The sequence below is a fragment of the Rhopalosiphum maidis genome, chromosome 3 (assembly GCF_003676215.2).
Source record: "Rhopalosiphum maidis isolate BTI-1 chromosome 3, ASM367621v3, whole genome shotgun sequence".
In the NCBI taxonomy this organism is placed as follows: domain Eukaryota; kingdom Metazoa; phylum Arthropoda; class Insecta; order Hemiptera; family Aphididae; genus Rhopalosiphum; species Rhopalosiphum maidis.
Window position 1 is genome coordinate 40,591,969 of NC_040879.1, and position 21,315 is coordinate 40,613,283.

Genomic DNA, 21,315 nt, shown 5'->3' on the forward strand with positions numbered 1-21,315 from the left:
TTGTAACTTTCATAACTATATAGATATTTTCTAAGGCTATTAATAAATACACAATTGACCTCGATATTTTAAAATGATTAAAGACAAATAGACAACTATAAAGATCTTTTGAAATAGATTGGGATTTAACTCCCAAATAAAAATATGATTATAACTTATTGAATAACGTGTAAATTTAGTATACTTTAATTTTATGATATGAATCACTGAAAATCTCTTAAAACATTGACAATGTTTAAAAATAAATTATATATGTGCATTTTGGAATATCTTTAAAAAATATACCATGTACTCAACCGATATTTATATGCTATTAAGGTAAACGGTAAACGCACACACATACAGTAAGTTAAATATTTATATATGTACTGTGTTATAATACTTTTGAAGGTAGGTGGATCATAGTCATGTGTGGCACCAAACCTTACAGGCCGAAAAAAATAAAAATGGGCGTGGTATGATTTTTTTTTTTACTGCAAGCTGTTATAACTGCCCCAGTAAATTATGAAAACGGTTCATTTCATTTTCATTTGTGGTTCTGACAGTTTTTCGTTGTAATAAGTTATTCGGTATACGAAGAGGTTAGGTACATGTGTACCTACGTGGAATATAATTGTGTAATATGACAAATTAAATTTCATTTCGTATGGCTCTATATTAATTGATCATAAATGAAGAAATTAAATTATTTAGAACGAAAAAGGTGTTTTTAAAGTTTTTACCATTATTTATATTTTTATTAGAAATTATTATTATTTATAATTTTTTCTTATGTTAAATGGAAGTTGAATATCTTTGATTGTTCAATTGGATTCAAAGTAGGTATGTTGATAATTTATTTTATAATAAAATATCAGAAAAAAAGTTAAAGTTTTTATCCAAGATTGTAAAAATATCTTTTTTTATCAAAATAACGAAACCATACTTATCTATCATTTCATTATTAAATAATATGACCATGCATTAAATAAATCTTAGGGGCCGCCACACCAACATTTTTTTTCTCTTTCCACATAATATAAAAACAAACATATTCCGCATTTCCACGATTACAACTCTCTGGTTCAGTTTAGGGCAAAGGTACATATTATATATTTTATAAAGAATAATATTTCCTGAGCTTTGACCGGATAGATTTTTAATATTTACATTTTTAAACAAGTTATTGATGGTTAAAAATAATCGAAATTATTTTAAATAAAAACATGCTTTTATTTATAAAAAATATATCATTATAAAATATAATATTCTTCTTTACAAAATATACAATAGGTGCCTTCGCCCTAAACTGAACCAGAGAGTCGTAATCGTGGAAATACGAAATATCTTTGTTCCTATATTATTTGGGAAATATGTAGTCAGAAAAAATAAAATTTGGTGACTGGTGTAGCGGTCCCTTTATACATTCTACTTTCAAACGTTCGATCCCGAGTGTAGATATTTATTTTATTTTTGTTAAAAATTTTATTGTAACCATTTTGTATTGAATAATATAACAATAATATTTAGAATTATTCAAACAAAAACTAAAATCGATCAAATAAAACAGAAATCTTGATTGAGAACTGTATACATTTATTATTATAGACTAATAGACTATAGACTATTGGTATAATAACAATGTGCATTGTACATGTATATTTTTATGGACAAACCAATAGGTACTATATAATACATATTAAATTAAAAATAATAATAGCTCTTATTGTTAGTCTTATACATATATATTATACGCATTATAGTTATATTTGACTTTTCGTTTCATTCAAATTTCGAACAATTTTAAAAAGAATTTATAGTTATACTGTTATATAAAATAATGTAGATATAGTAAATAATAGATTAATATACATAAATATACATTTGTAATTAACGAGATTTAAGCTATTAGATGATGTTTAAGGTTTAACGATTTACATTCGTATATATATATATATATATATATATATATCTTTATTTTAGTCTATAAATATTATATCTATTTATTCTATTTATTCTATTTTCACACATAATAGATGACCCCCTTCAAATAAATCATATTATAAATCTCTTTTTCATGTTTTAGAGACACAATGTGCACATTAGTCCTCAAAACATCATTTTCAATATTTTAAAAGATACCACATTTCATTAATTTTGCATTGTATACTGTTACTAGTGTTACTTATTGTGTCTATATTCATTATATAAGTAATAGGTAGTACCTAGTATACCTATCCAAAACCATTATTATACTGTACTTGATTTATCTATAGATTTTGAAAATTTTTTTGGAATATTGTTTATTATAATGACTTATTTTATTAAATTAAAATTAAATGTTTAATATGGAAAATACATTTTAAAAAAGGCAAAGTGTTTATTGTTTAAAAATATTGTGATCATGTATCATAATTTATATTTATTAAATTCATCTAAATAAGAAATATAAAATATTATAGTTAAATTTTAATATTCTTGGTATAATAAGGAAAAAATACAAACCTAATTTAAAAATATAATCAAGCAATATAATATCGTTATTTTCTTTTGTGATACCTTATAATGTAAAAGTTCCAGAATACAGGTAACATTTTTGAAATTTTCGTCATGATATGAAAACCATTTTTTTATCATTATTATTATTATAATTATTAATAACAATAATAATAAATAATAATCAATGTATACGAAAAACGGTTCTGAATTGAGGTTTATATTACTGGCATAGATTGGCTTGTGTAAAAGCTATTTGCTTAAAATAAATCCAATATTTAGAAAGTTTCATTGCGTATACTGTATAGTAAAAGATAATAATATAATACTTATCTAAAAGTTTACCTATTTAAACTTATGAAGAACATTATATTAAATTTTAAAAATTTATTTATGCAACTTTTTAAATTACCCAATATATTTTTTGATTTTTATCTACAAAATAATTTGTGAATTTTATCAAAATTTCAAAATCTTCACATAAAAATAAAAATGTGCCCGTGTATTTACCAATATTTTTAAATAACAATAAAAATGATACAAATTATATAGGGCATTTTATAACTTTTTCAATATTAATGATAGAACATAACACTTTAAAATTTAAAATTTAAAATGTCTATAAATAGCTTAGAATTAATGATAATTTTAATTACCTTACATAAGATGGATGATTTAATTAATAGTGGAATGTTTCGAATTCTCTAAAATTAATATTTTTGAATAATAATAATAATAAATTGTTAGGTTAAATAAATTGTTATTATGTCGTATTTTCTATATTTTATATTAAAAACAAAATTCATATAAAGGTGTACAAAAGGCCAAAACTTTCAAATGTTCTTAAGTAGGAAAAAAAGAGCTAAATTATTATGAAGATTGTATTTAGTTAATATAAATATTGTATAATTATAAAAAATTCAAATCTTTTTAGTTGACTGTTCATTTTTAAATTTAAACAATTCTAATTTACAACAAAATCAATGTTGAATCAAAAACTGATGTTGCGTAATTGTTTACTAATTTTGTTTTTATTTTTAAAAGTACTAAGAGTTTTTAATTATTTATCTATCAAAGTACCAAAACAATCAACATGCTACCAGTTGCCACCATCAAAGTTAAAAATTAATGTGGGTATTTGAGCTGCTCCGAGAATGATGACAGACAAAATAAATAATCAAAAAAATGCTCATCGTTATAATATAAATATATTTAAACTTCCACTAAATATCTAAAAAAAATACTATATTATCATTATTTATTATAGTTTATTTATCACATTTATCACAATACTCGTACTAGCTTGTTTGTTTTCATAGTTGCATAAAATAAAATGTATATTATTTATTCGCATATGTTTAAATATTCAATACATATTCGCATTCCAACACGTAATTTATAAATTTATTAAATAATCATTCAATTTTAGCTTGTTAAATACACCGGTAATGTGATATCACTTATATCTAAGAAAATTAGTTGATAAAGTCTAAGTTTCATAGAAGTTTGGAGTTATTATAATTGTTTTTAGAATGTTAAATACAAAATATACCCACAGAAATTGCGTATATGTATTAAAATAACTATGAGTTTGTAAAATGTATAAAAATATTTATAAGATACTTAATAATTTTTATATTAGCTTAAGCTTAAAGATTACACTATATATTATATACAGACATACAGTTAATCTTAACATTATATGTTAACTATGAGTTAATTTTTAATTTTTATTTTTTCACCACATACCTATTTATTAAGTAAAAATATTAGGATCCTATTTGATTTCCTATGTACTGATTATAGAGTTATCAACTAAACATATTATAATTATATTATTATTATTTGCAGCTGTTCATACCAAATTTGATATAATGTACGATTATAAATCTATATTTTTAATTTTATTATAGTTTTATAAGAACTTTATACTTATATATAAATCAAAATAATTGTATATTGTTTTGTAGACTTACAATTCATTGACGAAATTGTAAAATTTACAACGTGAACGGGCATTGTTTTATCATCAATATTTGAACTAGTTCCTGAGTTGAAAAATAAGAACATAATATTCATTACAAAGCTACGTGTATTTTCTACACTTATAATAATGTTTATATATATATGTATTTGTAACAAACTCAAATCGTGCTTTTCGACACACGTACAGACACACATTTTTTAACTACGCTGTTAAATGACCAGTGAAATATTTAGCCATCTCTTGAAAAAAATGTTTTGCATACTTGATATTATTGTAATTAATCGATTTCATATTTTATAAATAATGAGCGATATTAGTATACTTATGAACTGCTATTACTTTGTAATAAATGTGATATTACGCGTATAAATTAAAATGTTCTTCTACAGCCAAATGGCATACCTGTGAGTTAATAGTATACAACCATAATTTATAATAATATAATTTTTTTTGTAATAATAAGAGAAATTTAAAAAAAAATATTTACACCCGAAACATGAGTTGTTTATGTCTTGTCAACGTATAATATGTCACATTTAAGTTCAGAAAAACCAATTTTGTGTTGTTATAGCTTTTATTACAGTTACTTGACTTGAAAGTAGGTACAAGGACATTGTCTTGACGGCTTATACAAACATTTAGTTTATAAGCAAGTACCTAATCAGCACGTTCAATTGCTTATCATTAATATTTAATCTTTATTATTTAAGTTAAGCACTGCACACGTCCCTGCAGGCTACAGATAACCTAAATAGCTTATTCACTACACGATATCACATGTGTATATTTATGGATTTACAACGGATAGGGTGGCTAATATCACAGTTTAATAAATAAGTACTATAATTGTGTTATATAATCTTTAAGTATTTGAGTATGACACTTATTCATTTTAAATAGGTATTTTTATCAGGCCTCTTTGATTCGATGTGTCAATAATTATAAACTTTTAACGCCCGTTGTAAAACGAACTGCGACGATAAAAACCTTATAAATATTCGATATTACATTAAGTACCTATTTCGTATGATATTTACTAATTTTCATAAACAATCTTTATTTTATTTTTGAAATTTTCTGTTTATCTACATCCAATAAACAATTTTTGCCGGTTTAATTTTAAATGTCTATGCATTATTATTGTAGCTATATAATAATGATATATTATGTGTACACACATATAATTGTTTTATAATTATGTAAATGTATATTATATATACAATAATTTTATGCATATAATATGTTTAAATATAATGCGTATATAATTAACATTAATTACCTATTCAAAGATGAGAAGCTTGTCAAGTCTGGGACTGTGAACACGTACATAAATGATTTTACAAGAGTTTAGGTACAAATCCAATTTAAACTTAAATATTCGAATTTTATTCCGAAGAAGTTTTGTCGGTCTTGGAACTTGTCATTTTTCCAATTGATTTGTATCTTATCCAATAATAGACTTGAGTAATTAAGTGCCATTTTATGAATACTACTATGGTCTATGCACTTTACAAGCGTTATAATCACTATGGGGCATAATTTTATTTCACATAATTTACTTTAAATATCATTATATAGTGTATAGTATAGCTATAGTAGTAAATAAATACATGCACATATATATAGATAGATACATTATAGGTATAAGCCATAAGGTGGGGTTTTTGAAATACAATTATGTCTAGACTTTTCTATAATTTATATTGGAGTACATATAGGAATGCCTGCATTTAAAATCTGAAGCTGATTGAATTACTTAACTCGTATTATAGCTTTTATGGTTGTATGTACTTTGTATAAGGTGGTAGTTTACAATAATTATTGACGTCTGACACTCGTCATTGATTGAAGTAAAATAATAAATTGTTCTTCTAACGTATGCCTACAGTGGGAACGATTTAAAAACAGCTACATATACAATACCAGTGTGTTACAGACTATTGCCAGCCACAACCTTATTTGCAGTCCATCCGATCGTCGAACAACGAACAACCAAGACTTAAACTATCAAGAGAGCTATCCGTCGACAGTATAATTTTTAACTACACTGTCATGGAGTTGCTCTCTTTATGGATAAGTCTACTATCATTTATATGTTCACCTGCGTCAGTCTAAAATGTGTGCAATTTAGTTATAACTTTAAAAACTATCATTATTTATTTTGTAAAAGTGTTTAGTATTAACAGGTGTATATTTATATTTTCCAATCTATTGTATCAATAACCGTACCCGGACAGTTCATCAAAAAAGCTAATTCGTAAAAAAGTTTAGGTATTTGGTAAAATCCATAATTTATCAAAAATACTGCAGTTGGTTAAATAAAACTTATATTTGGTTTGTTATTTAATTCCACATTAGAGTTCATATTCAATAGATAACAATTGAAAACTATTCTTTGTTTTCTAATACGAGTATAGGTACGGTGTAATTGTATTTTTTTTTTAAACAAGTAGCTTGATTTGTAATTATATGATCACAGGAAACAATTATACTATATTAATTTAAAATGTATACTTTTATATGAAACTTATTGACGTAAACAATTTTTATTAATAAAAACATTTTTTTTTTCACTTAAATCTAATAATATAATTTAATTTTAGAACAATAAATAAATACTTTATTTAATTAAATATTTTAATTATCGATAAAAAGTACTTTGACACAAAGTGTAATTGACGAACTATTTGCAATGAACTATCTTTTGATGACATTTTTGACTAATTGTCCCTAATTCATTAATAATAATTTATGTAATGCATCTATAATTTTAAATTTATTATTATGAATTATGATAATTATATGTATCTATTATTTAAGCTCTCGAGATTCTTCAACTATACAGTTAAGTATTATTCATTTGACTAGTTATTTCGTGATAAAGTTTACAATTAATATATTATAGTAATCTAATATGTAGACACGCTGTAGGATATAATATGATTCAAATACCATATTATAATTTGGACAATGTCCAAAGGTCCAATAACCTACCTAATACCTATATATTATAGGTACATTATATAATAAATTTCTAAATTCCTATAATTTTACGACGTATCGACAAAAATAGTTTTCAATTATAATTTGTAATAGGTAGGTAGGTACATACTCGTTTATTACTATATTGTTATTTATTATTATGGCATTGTTAAATAATTAATATATCACATTTTGACATGATATATGAGTGCCTAGTGAGTAGTGTTCACAGTAAATTCTAGTTTACTTTAATTGTATTTGATATTTATATAATGTAGTATGTACCTATACATACCTATAGGTTAAGTTTTTCCGAAGTATAGAAACAGGTGATAGCATCAGTGTGTATGCCAAAGGGAATATAGTCAGAATAGTGGAATAAATATGAAAATGACACATTTATTACTAGCAAAATTTTCGACATTGAATTTAGAGGATATACAGATAATATTACATATATATGGCCAAAACAATGTTATTGTTCTCGTTTATAAAACAAATTATAATATGGAAGTATATTAAATTAAGATCAATGAATATAAATAACAATATATACATACATATATATATATGTGTGTATGTGAAATTTTTTTTTTTTAGCAATGGTCCAGTTTTTAATTTTGATAACAAATATTATTTATTTAGAAAAATTCAAGTTTCCACAAACATTTCATTATTGACATCCATTTAAAAACGAGTGACGTAGTTATGGGGATAGGGTTAACCTGACTTAAATTTATCCCTGACCAGTCAAAAATATATATCTATAACTATCTATTAAGATATAAAAGCTTTGTTTTGTTATAAAGACACCGGAGAGTACTATATAGGCAGCACGTTCAATTTAACTGAGAAAATTCGTGGGAATATATTATACATTTTAAGTGAGAAGTGCCGTATATAGATAGTGATAATAATATTAAAATATAATTAACTTTATTAGATATAGATAGGTATTAAAGGTATTTATAAAAATAAATTATTGATTAACTAAATTTATAAGGTTTATTATGCTATATTGTTATTATTTGATTAGTGAAGCTATACATTATATAATTTTTAGAGTTAATGTGGATGGGAAGGTAGGTATTTATAATACTCAAATATTTTTTTCAATTGAAACAGTATGTACCTTTGTATAATATTATAGACCATTAGGTATACTAATAGAGCGTAAGTACCAGCCTTGACTATAATTGTAAACGGTAATATAGTAGGTACTATTATATAAGCTTATATTAATATTATATTGAGTGAGTTATAATAGGATAATGAATATTGACATTGATAATGAAATATATAGTATATACAGACCTTAGAGTATATATTAACTATTAAGTATATGTTATATACTTAAACTACACATGAGTATATAATAAATGACTTAAATAGACTACCTACTTCTAGAATATTTTCTGAGCCCCTGTTTGGTATGGGTTCATAATTTATATATACAATTATGTAGGAGTTATTCATTTCATCATATTAATTTTACCAAAATTATATTTAGAGAACCATTTAAAATTACTCGGGGACCACCGCGAGAAGATGGTTCTCATCGATCACCAAATATTGTTATTTATAATTTATTACATGTTTTTATCTATTTATTTAATTTCGTCTTATCTATATACATCTATAGTCGTAAAGTCGTTTAAAGTCTTATAATAATGTTATTATTATAATTATAATTATTTACAATAATTTTTAGTTTTTTACATACCACTGTTTGGTGTTTTCAAAAGTTTTACACGGATAATAGTTTTAGTTTCAAATTTTGTTCTTACTAATTATATATGACAAGTTAATATTAATCGGTTTATATTTTATTCTTTTTGGCTTATGGATATTTAATTTAGAATTGTTTATTTTATAAATACATTAGTTTGAATACTTTCGGATAATATATTGCAATATTGCATAGTCGTTAGACACGTTTTATTAATTGTATTGTTATTTAAACATGGCGTAATCAAATTATGGATTATCAGTCGTCCTACCCGTTTACCTATATATTGTTGATAGAATTATGACTAAATACCGGATTTTGCATATAATGCATGTTCATATTTTTAAAACCAATTACATGCAGTAAATGGATTTTCATCAATCATATCTATATCATATATGATATTATACATTTTTATTTTGCATATTTTTGGTACAAGTTTATATTTTCTATAAAAACTTGTGTTTTTGTATATTACGTATACATGAAAATGTTTTAATTTAGTTTTATATTTTTTTATATAATTATTATTGATAAATTTGGGCACAACACAAAAATTGAAAATATTTAAAAAAATATAATATTACGTTTCCGTAGATCATTATTACTTATTAGTTGGTAAATAGGTATACCTAATTCATTGCATACTGATTTTCACATCGAATATTTTTATTTTATATATTTTGCCTAACATTATCGACTTATTGTCATTAGTCAAAACTACAAAACACGGACTAACACACTGACGACTGTAGTTCAAAGTGTATATTCGGCAATAGTTAACGTATTAAAAAAATGTGTTCAATTTATATAACATTGCTTGTGTTAATTACTTTACAATGCCTGAGTGTTCAAGTTCAAAATTACCATCACTTAGAAAATGGATTGACATACTATTGTTAGTTGTTACTTATTGTTGTTCCAATAACGAATAAATTGTCTATTTTTTATCTCAATCGTAAAATATATTGTATATATAATATTGTAGTTTATTTTTTTCCATCATTAATGTTTTAATTTTATAATTTTATAATATATAAATATCTAGCTGTACTAATTAAAAATTATATTACATATTTTGAGCTTTTTATGTGCATATTTGAAACTTATTAAGTGCATTTGCATGTATGTTTTAAAATTTAAAATTTATATAAATCTGGTCTTTATTATGACTATTGGTCCTCCAATGATAATTTTGGAAGGAATTTATTTTTCGAAAAGGAAAATCAAAACATTTTACTTTTTTTTATAACTGATAATTTAATTATTAGCAGAAATAATGTACGCTCGATTCGGTAAAATGTTTAAATGTTCAATATTATTGAAATGTAGGTTTTTCAATAAGAAAACTATCTCATCAGTCACATCATTCCAATTTAATATTTTTAATGCATCTGTACAAAATTAAAATTGAGACTTTGTAACTAATTACTTAAGGTTAAAATTGTATAGTATTTTACATCGATGATTAAGAATGTTAAGACTTGAAAAGTTGTAATATGCCACAATAATATTGTATTATCGCATATTTTTAATAATTTAAGGAGCATAATAAAAAATGATTTAAGTCAAATTTAAATAGCTTGATAGAACTTCTTATAAATTATAATAGGTATGTGTTATACATATTGTTTATTACACCCAATAAAATACGAATATCTGAATATCTATAAAATAATAACGCTTTAAATCAAAATTTAAAGTCACTCTTAAGAAATGTGATTATTATTTAATATTAAGTACCTAAATAACATTATGCAAAAGATTTATATTATGTTTCATATTGTTATGGTCTATTATTGATTGCTTATGAACTATAATAAATTAAAACAATATTTATTGATTACCAATCAAATATTTCTATACCTATATGTATACATTCGAACATTGTACATACCTATGTGGCTACGTATAGTTGAGATTTAAATCTAAAGCCATACCACATAAATAAATCATTTCATTAATTATAATTATAAAGCAAAATATCTAATCAAATGTCGGTGCATACATATTATGTCGATATGCAGAATTTTATAATATAATATAATTTGGTATAAAGTAAAATAGGTCTAAACTTTGAAGGAATATAAAAATGCAAATTACCAAATTTTTAATGCAAAATATACCAATGTACCTATAGAAAGCAACTAATTCCAACTAAAATATAGTTAAGAGGATAGTATTTTAAGTGTAGGAAAATAATTTATATTCGTTATTTATAGAGTTATAACTTATAACTTTATAAATATAAAGTGATTGGTAATTTTAACAAAAAATATGGAAATATAAATGAATATTAAAAAAGGTAAGTAGGTACCGTTTTGCTGTACATTGGGTGTTGAGTGGGTCACTATTATAGGTATGTTAAATTTAAATTTAATAATATATCATTATATATAAAAAACAATTCTGAGCGGAGAGGTCTAGCAGTCTATATCACAAAGTAAATAATTATATAACATTTTATTTTTTTGTAAATACTGTAAAACAGTAAAAATAGGTTTATAGTATCTATAAATAAATACAATTTTAAAATAAACTAGTTTCTTTTTAAAATTGTACATTTTAAAATGATCATAAATTCATAACTTACTTAAAAAATTAAAAATAATAATATCTATAAAAGGCTAATTGGGGCCCTAGGCATTAATTTTATCTATAAGTTTTATAATAGGCCAATTCACTTTAACATCAATATTAACAGCACGCTTTTAAAACTGGTGAACGAAATTTTGACATTTCGTATACGTGTGTAAGACAGAGACAACAATACGGGTACTACATCTTCTTAGGAAATGTGCTCTAAAATCTGAAAATCATTTTATACCTATGCAAAAACATGCACTATACATTTTTGATATTTTGTTTGTAGTGTCTCAGATTTGGAATTTATTACTAGTTCACTATTTACTAAGCAATAAATCTAATAAGTAGGTAGTAAAAAAAAAACATGCAAATGCAACAACTTCCGAGCCTTAGGCTACTGATAAAGTGATAAGTATTCAATCAAATTCACTTATTAAAAATGTGTAGACTTTCACAACATATATGATGTATATATATATATAAATAGCACGGATTAAAGATTAAAAAAAAATAGTATAAAAAGATGTAGGTACCTATCTATGTTTATTATTCTTTAATCGTGATAGTTAAGTAGGTAACTAAAACTTTAAAACGTAAATTTGGATCTCATTCTACACGACGACTTCCATTTATTGTTGCAGACACTCGCTTTCATACTGCAAATGGTTTGAGTTATTCTATTTATCAGTAAGAATACAATATTATTAGATAGTATCTACCCATGGTTTTAAAACCATTTTAACATCATCACGTGGCATGTAAGCTATTGTAAATGTAGTATGTTAGGTATGGTCGTTTATAATTATTAAGATTATATATTTATTATTAGAACAAAAATATTATACAAATATACATATTGTATTCAGGTTATTAATAACAAACAAAACTACAATTAAGTTGAAAACATGTCGAAAATTGCACTAAATAAAATTTTAATTCATATTTGTGTGAAACGAATATAAAACTTACTTAGCATCAAATTCGAACAATGGAAAAGCTGCAAATGCAACAACATTCATACCCTACTTATTAATACATAATGTGACCGCTTAAGAATAGAATGCCATTTTATCAATGGCATATCATTGACATAAAAATGTTTGACGTTGTCGTCGGGGGGACTCGGTGGGCAGTGGATTATACGCGGAGTAGGTACATAACATAATTTATTATTCTATAGACAAATCGGGTCCAGGCGGTGGGCATATTATTATTATTATTATTATTATTTTGTTTCAGACGATTCGGTCGACACCGTTTCTCCTCGGCCGCCGCCGTCAATCTCACCAATCGGGTCGCGTTTCTATACGACAACGAGCATACCTTGGTCGCACCGGCCCCGTACTGACTGCGGCTACATTGCGGTCGTAGGGCGTCGGCGGGCGGCGGCCCGTGCTTAGGTATTTGCTATTTGATCATTTTGATGTGTACACAATAATGTGTCGCCGCCGACTCCGCCGCTGTAGTCACCGCCACCACCCTCCTTCCCCAGACGTTTGCTCGGATGAGATCATCGGGCACAACGCGTAAGAGAGAAGTGAAAGGGAAAATCGTATTTATTTTATTAATATTATTATCATCGTTATTAAACTATATCTATAATAATAACAACGATATTGGTCCATCGCTATTGTACAGACACTGTAGGCGAACCGTTCCATTATCAATATTATTATTATTGTTATTGCCGTGTAGGTAATAGGTATTCCGCTCTCGATTCAACAGTTGTAATCGGGCGCAGAACAAACGAAATCAAAAAGCGGTGTTTGTCGCGCATAAGAGAATCGAATATTTCGTTTCGAATTTTTCGTCTGGTGAGTAAATTATTCTATCCTACTGATTTTGCTCGGGACCCGATTTCGTCTTTCGCGTTTGACGTGTTTTACCTACACATGTATATTTATGTATTTAATTTTTCTTTTTAATACCATTTTCGTTCGCTGTACAGGATTTTGAAAACGAGAAAATCGAATCAATCCAGTTTTGTTGTCTTACGCCGTTAGTGTGGCAGTGTATGTTCATATATTCATCTTCTATCTACTACACCTACGACTATTATAATATCGTCTTAAAAGTGTGCCACTGTGCTGTTGTGTCGTATTTTTGACGACGGTTTGAAGATGAACAAAAAGTGTGCCAGATGCGAGAAAATCGTTTATCCTATTGAAGAGCTAAAATGTCTCGACAAGGTACATTTGTTTCATTCTCAACAACCCACTACTTTTTGCTCTTCCACGAAGTCTTGTATACGCATTAGTGTGCAGACTTAGAAAATATTTTTGATTTTAATTTTCTTATTTTAATTTTATTAATAGGCTTGGCATAAACAATGTTTTAAATGCCAGTCCTGTGGCATGACATTAAACATGAGAAATTACAAGGGATTCAATAAAGAGCCATACTGTGAAGCGTAAGTACTTAATGCTTTTTAGTTTTTATTCTAAATTATCATAAACCCCTTTATTTGTAGACTGCTAACTAAGGTAGAGTTACAATAAAATATTGAAATTATTAATATAATACATTATCATAAAACATAATATTAGATTATCATAAAACTATAGATAGTTCAAAAGGACTATAAAACAATTAAACAATAATAGATAAAGTTTATAGTCCAATTAGGTATACAATTAATATTAAAATTAGTTATATTTAATTATTGATATTTTTCATGAGAGATAACACCAGCCAGTCTTTATGTATACTATATTAATTTGTTTTTATTTTATCTGTAATAAAAAAATGTTTTAAGCAATAAAATAATATTACATTATGCATAACAAAATAACATTACATATATACAGAGTAAAAAAATTATTGAATGAACCTAACACTGAAGGTCCAGTTAAAAGTATATAATATTAATATTTTAATATAATAATATAAATTGCATAAAATTAATTTTATTTAATACCTAGGTTGATGCAAATCACTAATTTAACAAATTTTAAGAACTTTAATATACTATAAGCATGTTATGGTTATACTTATATTTTAAACTTATTCTTCATTTTTGATGTTAAGACCTAAATTCTTTGTACAAAACTGTCAACTGGACTTGATATGTCATTTCTCATTAAAATTATAACTAAAAGTGTAGTTTTATAAGAATTTGAAATAAATATTGTTCAACGAAGCAAATTACTTTGGTTTTAACATATTTATAATGTTTAAAACAAATAATTAAAGGTTAAAACAATTATCAGAAAAACAACATCATTTTAATTTATAAATATTTAAATAGTTTTATTAATTTATAAAATATAATGATTAACTAAATTGTTTAACATTAAGTTCTTTATTTAATGTATATTGTATTTGTATAGGCAAATTAATATAAGAGTTTGATATAAAAAATAAATGTGATTAATTAGTACTCTTATTTCAGTAGTTGTAAATGATTGATACACTAAATAGATATGTGTTAGGTTTGGAATATTGTGTGAACTTGTGTAATATATTCATGTTTATTGTATTTGATACAATAATACATTTTTGATAAATGCATTTACTTATGTTTTCTCAAAATTTAATTTTTAGCAACATTTTTTGTTTAAGAGGACATCATACCCGCATGTGATGTCTCTGTCTCACGAATGTAAGGCATAGCAAATTTGCGTTCAACAGATTTCAATTTTATGCTGTTAGCTTTAATATTAGAGTCAATTTATCTATTATCAACTTAAAGGTAATAATATTATCTAGGTCATCTCATAGGCTTATATTGATATTTTAATTTTTAAGCAAGTTACGAGCATTTTAAAGTTTTAATATTTTACATAACTATAACTCACTTAAAAATTAAGATATCAATAAAAACCTATGAGACGTCCAGATAATATTGTTACCTTTAAGTGTGATAATACGTAAATTAACTAGTATTAAAGCTAACAACATAAAATTAAATTTGCTAAAGTTTAATTTGCTATGCCTTACATTCGTTAGTCAGAGACAACACATGCGGATATGACGTCTTCTTAAAATGTACAAAATGTTTAAAATTCATTTTTTTACTATTTAGGACTGTTATTCATAGTAAAAATTATATTTTCTGATGCCATTGAAGTCTAGAATTGCAAAAAATACTGTTGTTCATTAAATTAAGTTAATTAAAGTTTTTTGCCGCTGAATATCAACATTAGTTGATAAAAACTTTGAAATTAATGATTATTGTTTATTGTTAAAAAAAAACTATAATCATAAAAAGTAGAAAATTTTTTGAAAAAAATGAACCTTAAATGATTAAAATGTGTTCATATATTACGTTTTATAGGTTTTTTAATTTAAAACTTACTTAATAATTCTCCATCTGTGGTTTTAATAAATCAATTTTTTACCTTTTATAGTAAGAATTGAAATAAAAACAACTAAAGGTATATAATCACATGACATATTATACAACCACGTTTGTAATTGTATAAATAATAGCTACAACTGAAGACTGTTATTTTTTTAGTCATAAAGATATCATATTATGCTCCATTGTCTTATTCACACTTATCTTAATAACAGTAATATAATACTACCTATCAATTTATTTATGGGTTATTTATTTCTTGCATAATATGTTTTTATAATTTTTATTAATATTGTTTTATAAGTATTATATAGTGAACATTTAGTCTAGTTAAAACTGTTTAATCATTGAACTAAATAAACATATATATATATTATATAAGTATATAACAATATGTAAATATCTTATTGTTTTATGAGACAAATAAATTAAAAAGCAAACATGATTAAATGTTTTATGAGATTCAAACACTAAAAATTAATAACTAAAACAAAAAAAAAAAAATAAACTTAAAACTTAATAATTACAAAGTAAATGATTTGATAACTAAATATTTTAAATTTAGAACAAAATATATTCTTCAGTGTCCCCACACAATTCTTTATTAACATCTTTGAAATTAGACTAGTGTGAATAAAAAAAAAATAAAAAATATTGTGAAATCATTTATTGTAAAAGGAGTTTAAGAATTATAATTTATAACAGTTTTTTATAATTTTATTATGTTGACTGCTAGTAGCAGATTTAAAAGTGATTCAAGAGAGGGACAATTTTTTAAACTATTAAGATATAATAATGTTCAATACAAAGACATGGGTTTATTTTTGCCTTACTTGAAAAAAAAATTCCATTTAATGCTGTTTCATTGATAATTTTAAATTGGTAAATAATATAATAAATGTATTTATCATTAATATTTAGTACCTACTGGCTTCTTACATAACTCTTAAATTTGAATAAAATTTAAAAATATCTACTTGTTAAAATAAACAATATTTAAAAACTACTACAGTATTAAAATTAAAAATTCATTGGATTTTATTTTTGAAAATTGACTTATAAGGATAGGAGGATAATTTTATCCTGCTTGTATCCATTACTATTGACTTTATGTCTAATGTATTTTTTCCATATTACTAATTAATAAATTGCAAAACATATTTCAGACATATTCCAAAAGCAAAACATACAACTGTAGCTGAAACTCCGGAGTTAAAAAGAATTGCTGAAAATACAAGATTACAATCAAATGTAAGTACTAAGTATACTTAAACATAAAAGATTTTTAATTTGAGTTATTGAAAAAATCAATCAATCATTATTTTATGAAAACAAATATTTCATGCCATCCTTATGGATAGATAAATTGCTGTAAGTAATTTAAAATTAGTTGTCTACAAAAAATAATGTAGTTCAAGTAACATATTGATATGTTTTATTTAAATTAATTGAGTAATAGTACTATTAAAAATAATTATCTAATAATATTAGTTAATTAATTAATTTAGTTGTGATAAATATGATTTGTATTCTTATTAAGAGGGTGTCACACCTGCATGTGTTGTCTCCGTCTTACAAGTACGTAACAGCAAATTTACACTCAGCAGATAACGTTTAGCTCCGTCAATTTAAAAATTAGAGTGAATTGACCTATTATGAAACTTGATGGTAAGAAAATTATCTGTTTTTGTATGTTGGTTTTTTATGATAGTTCAATTTTTTAGCAAGTTATGCGTATATAACATAGCCTAAATTAAAAATGCTCATAACTCACTTAAAAACTTAATAATCGTAAAAAACCAACATACAAATAGATGATCTTACCATCAAGTTTCATAATAGGTTGATTCACTCTAATTTTTAAACTAACGGAGCTAAGCTAAACGTGATCTACTGAGCATAAATTTGCTATGTTATGTACTTGTAAGATGGAGACAATACATGCGGATGTTACGGCCTTTTAATTTATTTGTTTTTGAATGGTTAAACATGTCTATTTTTTTTGTTTTTTTTTTTTTTTTGAGATTGTAGAACTGCTTGATTTCTATTTATATAATAATGCATATTGAAGTGTTTATTTTATTTACAATAAAATATTTAAAAGGACTATATTATCTATAAATTGTATATTGTATAGGCCCAATATCATGCTGAGTTTGAAAAGACTAAAGGAAAACTAACACAAGTTGCAGATGACCCAGAAACATTGAGAATAAAAGCTAATTCAAAAAACATAAGGTAATGTAGGTAGTTTAAGTTATGAATTTAGTTAATCTTAATCATTCTAATAATTTTATTTTAATTTAGTAATGCCGAGTACCATGGAGATTTTCTGAAAAAAGCAGAGATGGAACAACGTAGACATTTATCGAATGGGAACAATGCAGCAAATAATAATGAACCACTAAGTAATAAAATAAAATATAAGTTATTTAGTTAATTTAAATTATAATACTATTATTTATTCAAATTAAATAGAAAAAAATGTTATTGCGAACAAAACAATTCAAGATATTGATCATAGTAATACTATTAAACAAAATAAAGTACAGCAGAGTTATAATAGTGGAAACACTAGATATGCGCCTCAGAAAGTTGAAAATACACAGCACCATACTAGAGTAGAAGACACTTCTACTAAAATTCCTGCATGTTTAAATCGTCAATCTTCTACTTTAATTTATTCATCTGATAGTGGAGATTTAAGTAAGTTATAATAAATATAAAATTTAAAAATAATATATTATTCAATATCTTACATTATATACTTATAAAATATTATCATTGACAAGTTGATGTTATTTAAGTATTTTAATATTTTTTTAAATATAAATATTATCATGTACCATGATATGTATTTCTGTATTATTAATAATGTATTACTTTTATGATAATATAAAAATATAAAATGTAGTAATTTAATAACTCATTAAAATATGATATATTAATATAATATGATAATTTACAGTTAACAATGCATACAACAATCACATTGGTTCAATAGCTGACTACGATCCTATTAAAAAGCAACCGTCATATGGTGGTGTTAAGTATACTAATAATTCTGAAAGTCAAAACTATAACCTCGGGGTGTGTATTTATTATTTTTTTAACCGATACTTTTACAACAATAATTGAATTTATTTTATTTATAGAGAGTTTACCGAGCTATGTATGATTATGAAGCTCAAGATTTGGATGAAGTTTCATTTACTGATGGAGATTTAATTGTCAATTGTGCCGCTATAGATGATGGTTGGATGACAGGTGTTGTACAAAGAACAGGCGAATCTGGTATGCTACCAGCTAACTATGTCCAACCTGCAGCTATTTAATTCTGATTAATAATTTTGTTACATATTATTTGTTAATGTTTATAATATGGTGAAAATGTAATAATTTTATAGTAATTTGTTTCTACTAATTCCCAAAACTAATTTATATGTATTACTGCAGCTAAAGAAATTAAGAGCAACTAATTTATGTGATATCAAACTTGTTAAACTAAAACTAATTTAAGATCACTTATCATAAATACATTTTAAAAAAATATTCCTAAATTAAAAAAAAAAATACTATTAAGTGAAAGAAACATTCCAGTATTGTAACTAGTATTTACATATTTTTATTGTATAACTTAAAAGTAAACTTTTATATGATTTGCACCAGCAAAATAATTAACATGAGATAAAAATTTATTGTTTTAAATTTATAAATAAATATGTGCTTATTCTATTTTTGTATAAAAATTAATTTATTTTTAGTCTTAATAAAAGCAGTGTTATTTTAATATTGTTATGAAAAATTCAAAAATATATAAGACGTACTCTTAGTAAATTAACTATCTACCTAATAATTTTTATAAATTAAAACTTATTTTAGTTTTACATAAAACATGTCTTCAATTTGTATTACATGCTGACTATGAAAAATAAATATTTATATTATAATTAAATCTCATTATGAAACATTTCCCAATTTAGTATATTATTTATTTCTGGGTAGATGCATACTATTTCTGTTATTCCCGTGTTTTTTTTATATAGTATTATTATTATTATAATTAATATTAATTAATTTTTCGTAATTGTTAATTTTTTTATTGTTATAAATTGATTACGATTTCGCATAGTATTTTTTAATTTATTGAACATAATGTTTTTTAATTAAACGCTTATCATCATAAGAACTATACACAATTATACTATACAACATACTTAGATATGAACTATGTCTTTTTAAATATTTATATATATAATTGAACGTAGATAAGAAATTTTTTCACAAAATAAAATTTTTTTATCCATATTACAAATAACGTATTTTTGTAGTTATTAAATGTTGATGTAATCCGTACAGAATTTTAAACTTGTAGAAGTTAAATAATACCATTACTCGTTGTGTGAAATTGAGGTTAGTGATAGTAAGTTGAGTTGAAAATTTAAAAGCATTCACATTAAAATAAAGAATTATCGAAATTTATACATGATTTCCATTGAAAATTTATAAATCGAAATGCTTTAAATTAATATTTAATACTTAGTGTGAAACTACCAACATAATATTAAGCCAAGGATAATACATTTTAATGAAAATCGTTTTAATATAATGATCATCTATTCACCATTGAGTTAATTTCTATTCAAAATTAGGAATTAGGATTTATGATTTTATTATATATTTTTACCACAAGATAAAAATACACTAACAAAAATTAATCTAGTGTCATATAAATATTAAATATCTAAAATAATAAATAATATTTTTTTATTGACTTATTAAAGATATTTTATAGATTAAGTGTCAAGTTGTCATGAATAGAATATTGTTTTTCAACATACTAATGTTGTTCTAATATCTACATCCTTGGTTTCAGTTGTATTTAATGTTGATAAATATCTATTTAATTACTAATTACTAAAAGTATGTGATAATTATTTTTTGTTAAATCAGATATATCTTGTTGGTAGTTGGGCGAAGGATGTGCTGTCAGATGAGTTATATATTCTTTATTGTCTTTCATTTGACAAAATATTAGCTATAAAACCGTATTGATAACAATTTTATTTTATTAATTAAATAATAGATACATTTTGGAAAATATATATGTTTTAACTTAGTTTAATTTTTTTGAATAAAATATCTGTGACAAATGTCATTGCTAGTCTTAATTGTATCTTTGACAAAACAACATTTTGCACCCTCTAAATTGCACATTATAAGAATATTGTATGCTTTATCACAGTATCTTTTTTG

The 21,315-nt window shown here is 24.1% G+C and overlaps 1 protein-coding gene and 1 long non-coding RNA gene across 2 annotated transcripts; both read left to right on the forward strand.

The window, feature by feature from the left end:
* The first annotated feature begins 573 nt into the window (after window positions 1-573).
* Window positions 574-4,783, forward strand: LOC113558894. The gene is made up of 2 exons (XR_003405747.1): window positions 574-822; window positions 4,446-4,783. It is a non-coding gene; the product is annotated as an uncharacterized LOC113558894 (long non-coding RNA).
* An 8,411-nt stretch (window positions 4,784-13,194) lies between these two features.
* LOC113556363 (LIM and SH3 domain protein Lasp) lies at window positions 13,195-19,747 on the forward strand. The gene is made up of 9 exons (XM_026961253.2): window positions 13,195-13,573; window positions 13,708-13,948; window positions 14,075-14,169; window positions 17,226-17,310; window positions 18,197-18,297; window positions 18,367-18,467; window positions 18,538-18,765; window positions 19,028-19,149; window positions 19,215-19,747. The coding sequence occupies exons 2-9, from the start codon at window positions 13,880-13,882 to the stop codon at window positions 19,392-19,394; spliced, it is 981 nt and encodes a 326-aa protein (XP_026817054.1). The 5' UTR covers window positions 13,195-13,573; window positions 13,708-13,879; the 3' UTR covers window positions 19,395-19,747.
* Window positions 19,748-21,315: the final 1,568 nt, after the last annotated feature.

Bases quoted from the DNA above. Each gene is read 5' to 3' on its own strand.
- LOC113556363 (XM_026961253.2), top strand. From the start codon at position 13,880: ATGAACAAAAAGTGTGCCAGATGCGAGAAAATCGTTTATCCTATTGAA. The intron at 17,311-18,196 runs GTAAGTACTAAG...TATATTGTATAG, and splicing joins ATACAAGATTACAATCAAAT to GCCCAATATCATGCTGAGTT. The intron at 18,298-18,366 runs GTAATGTAGGTA...ATTTTAATTTAG, and splicing joins GCTAATTCAAAAAACATAAG to TAATGCCGAGTACCATGGAG.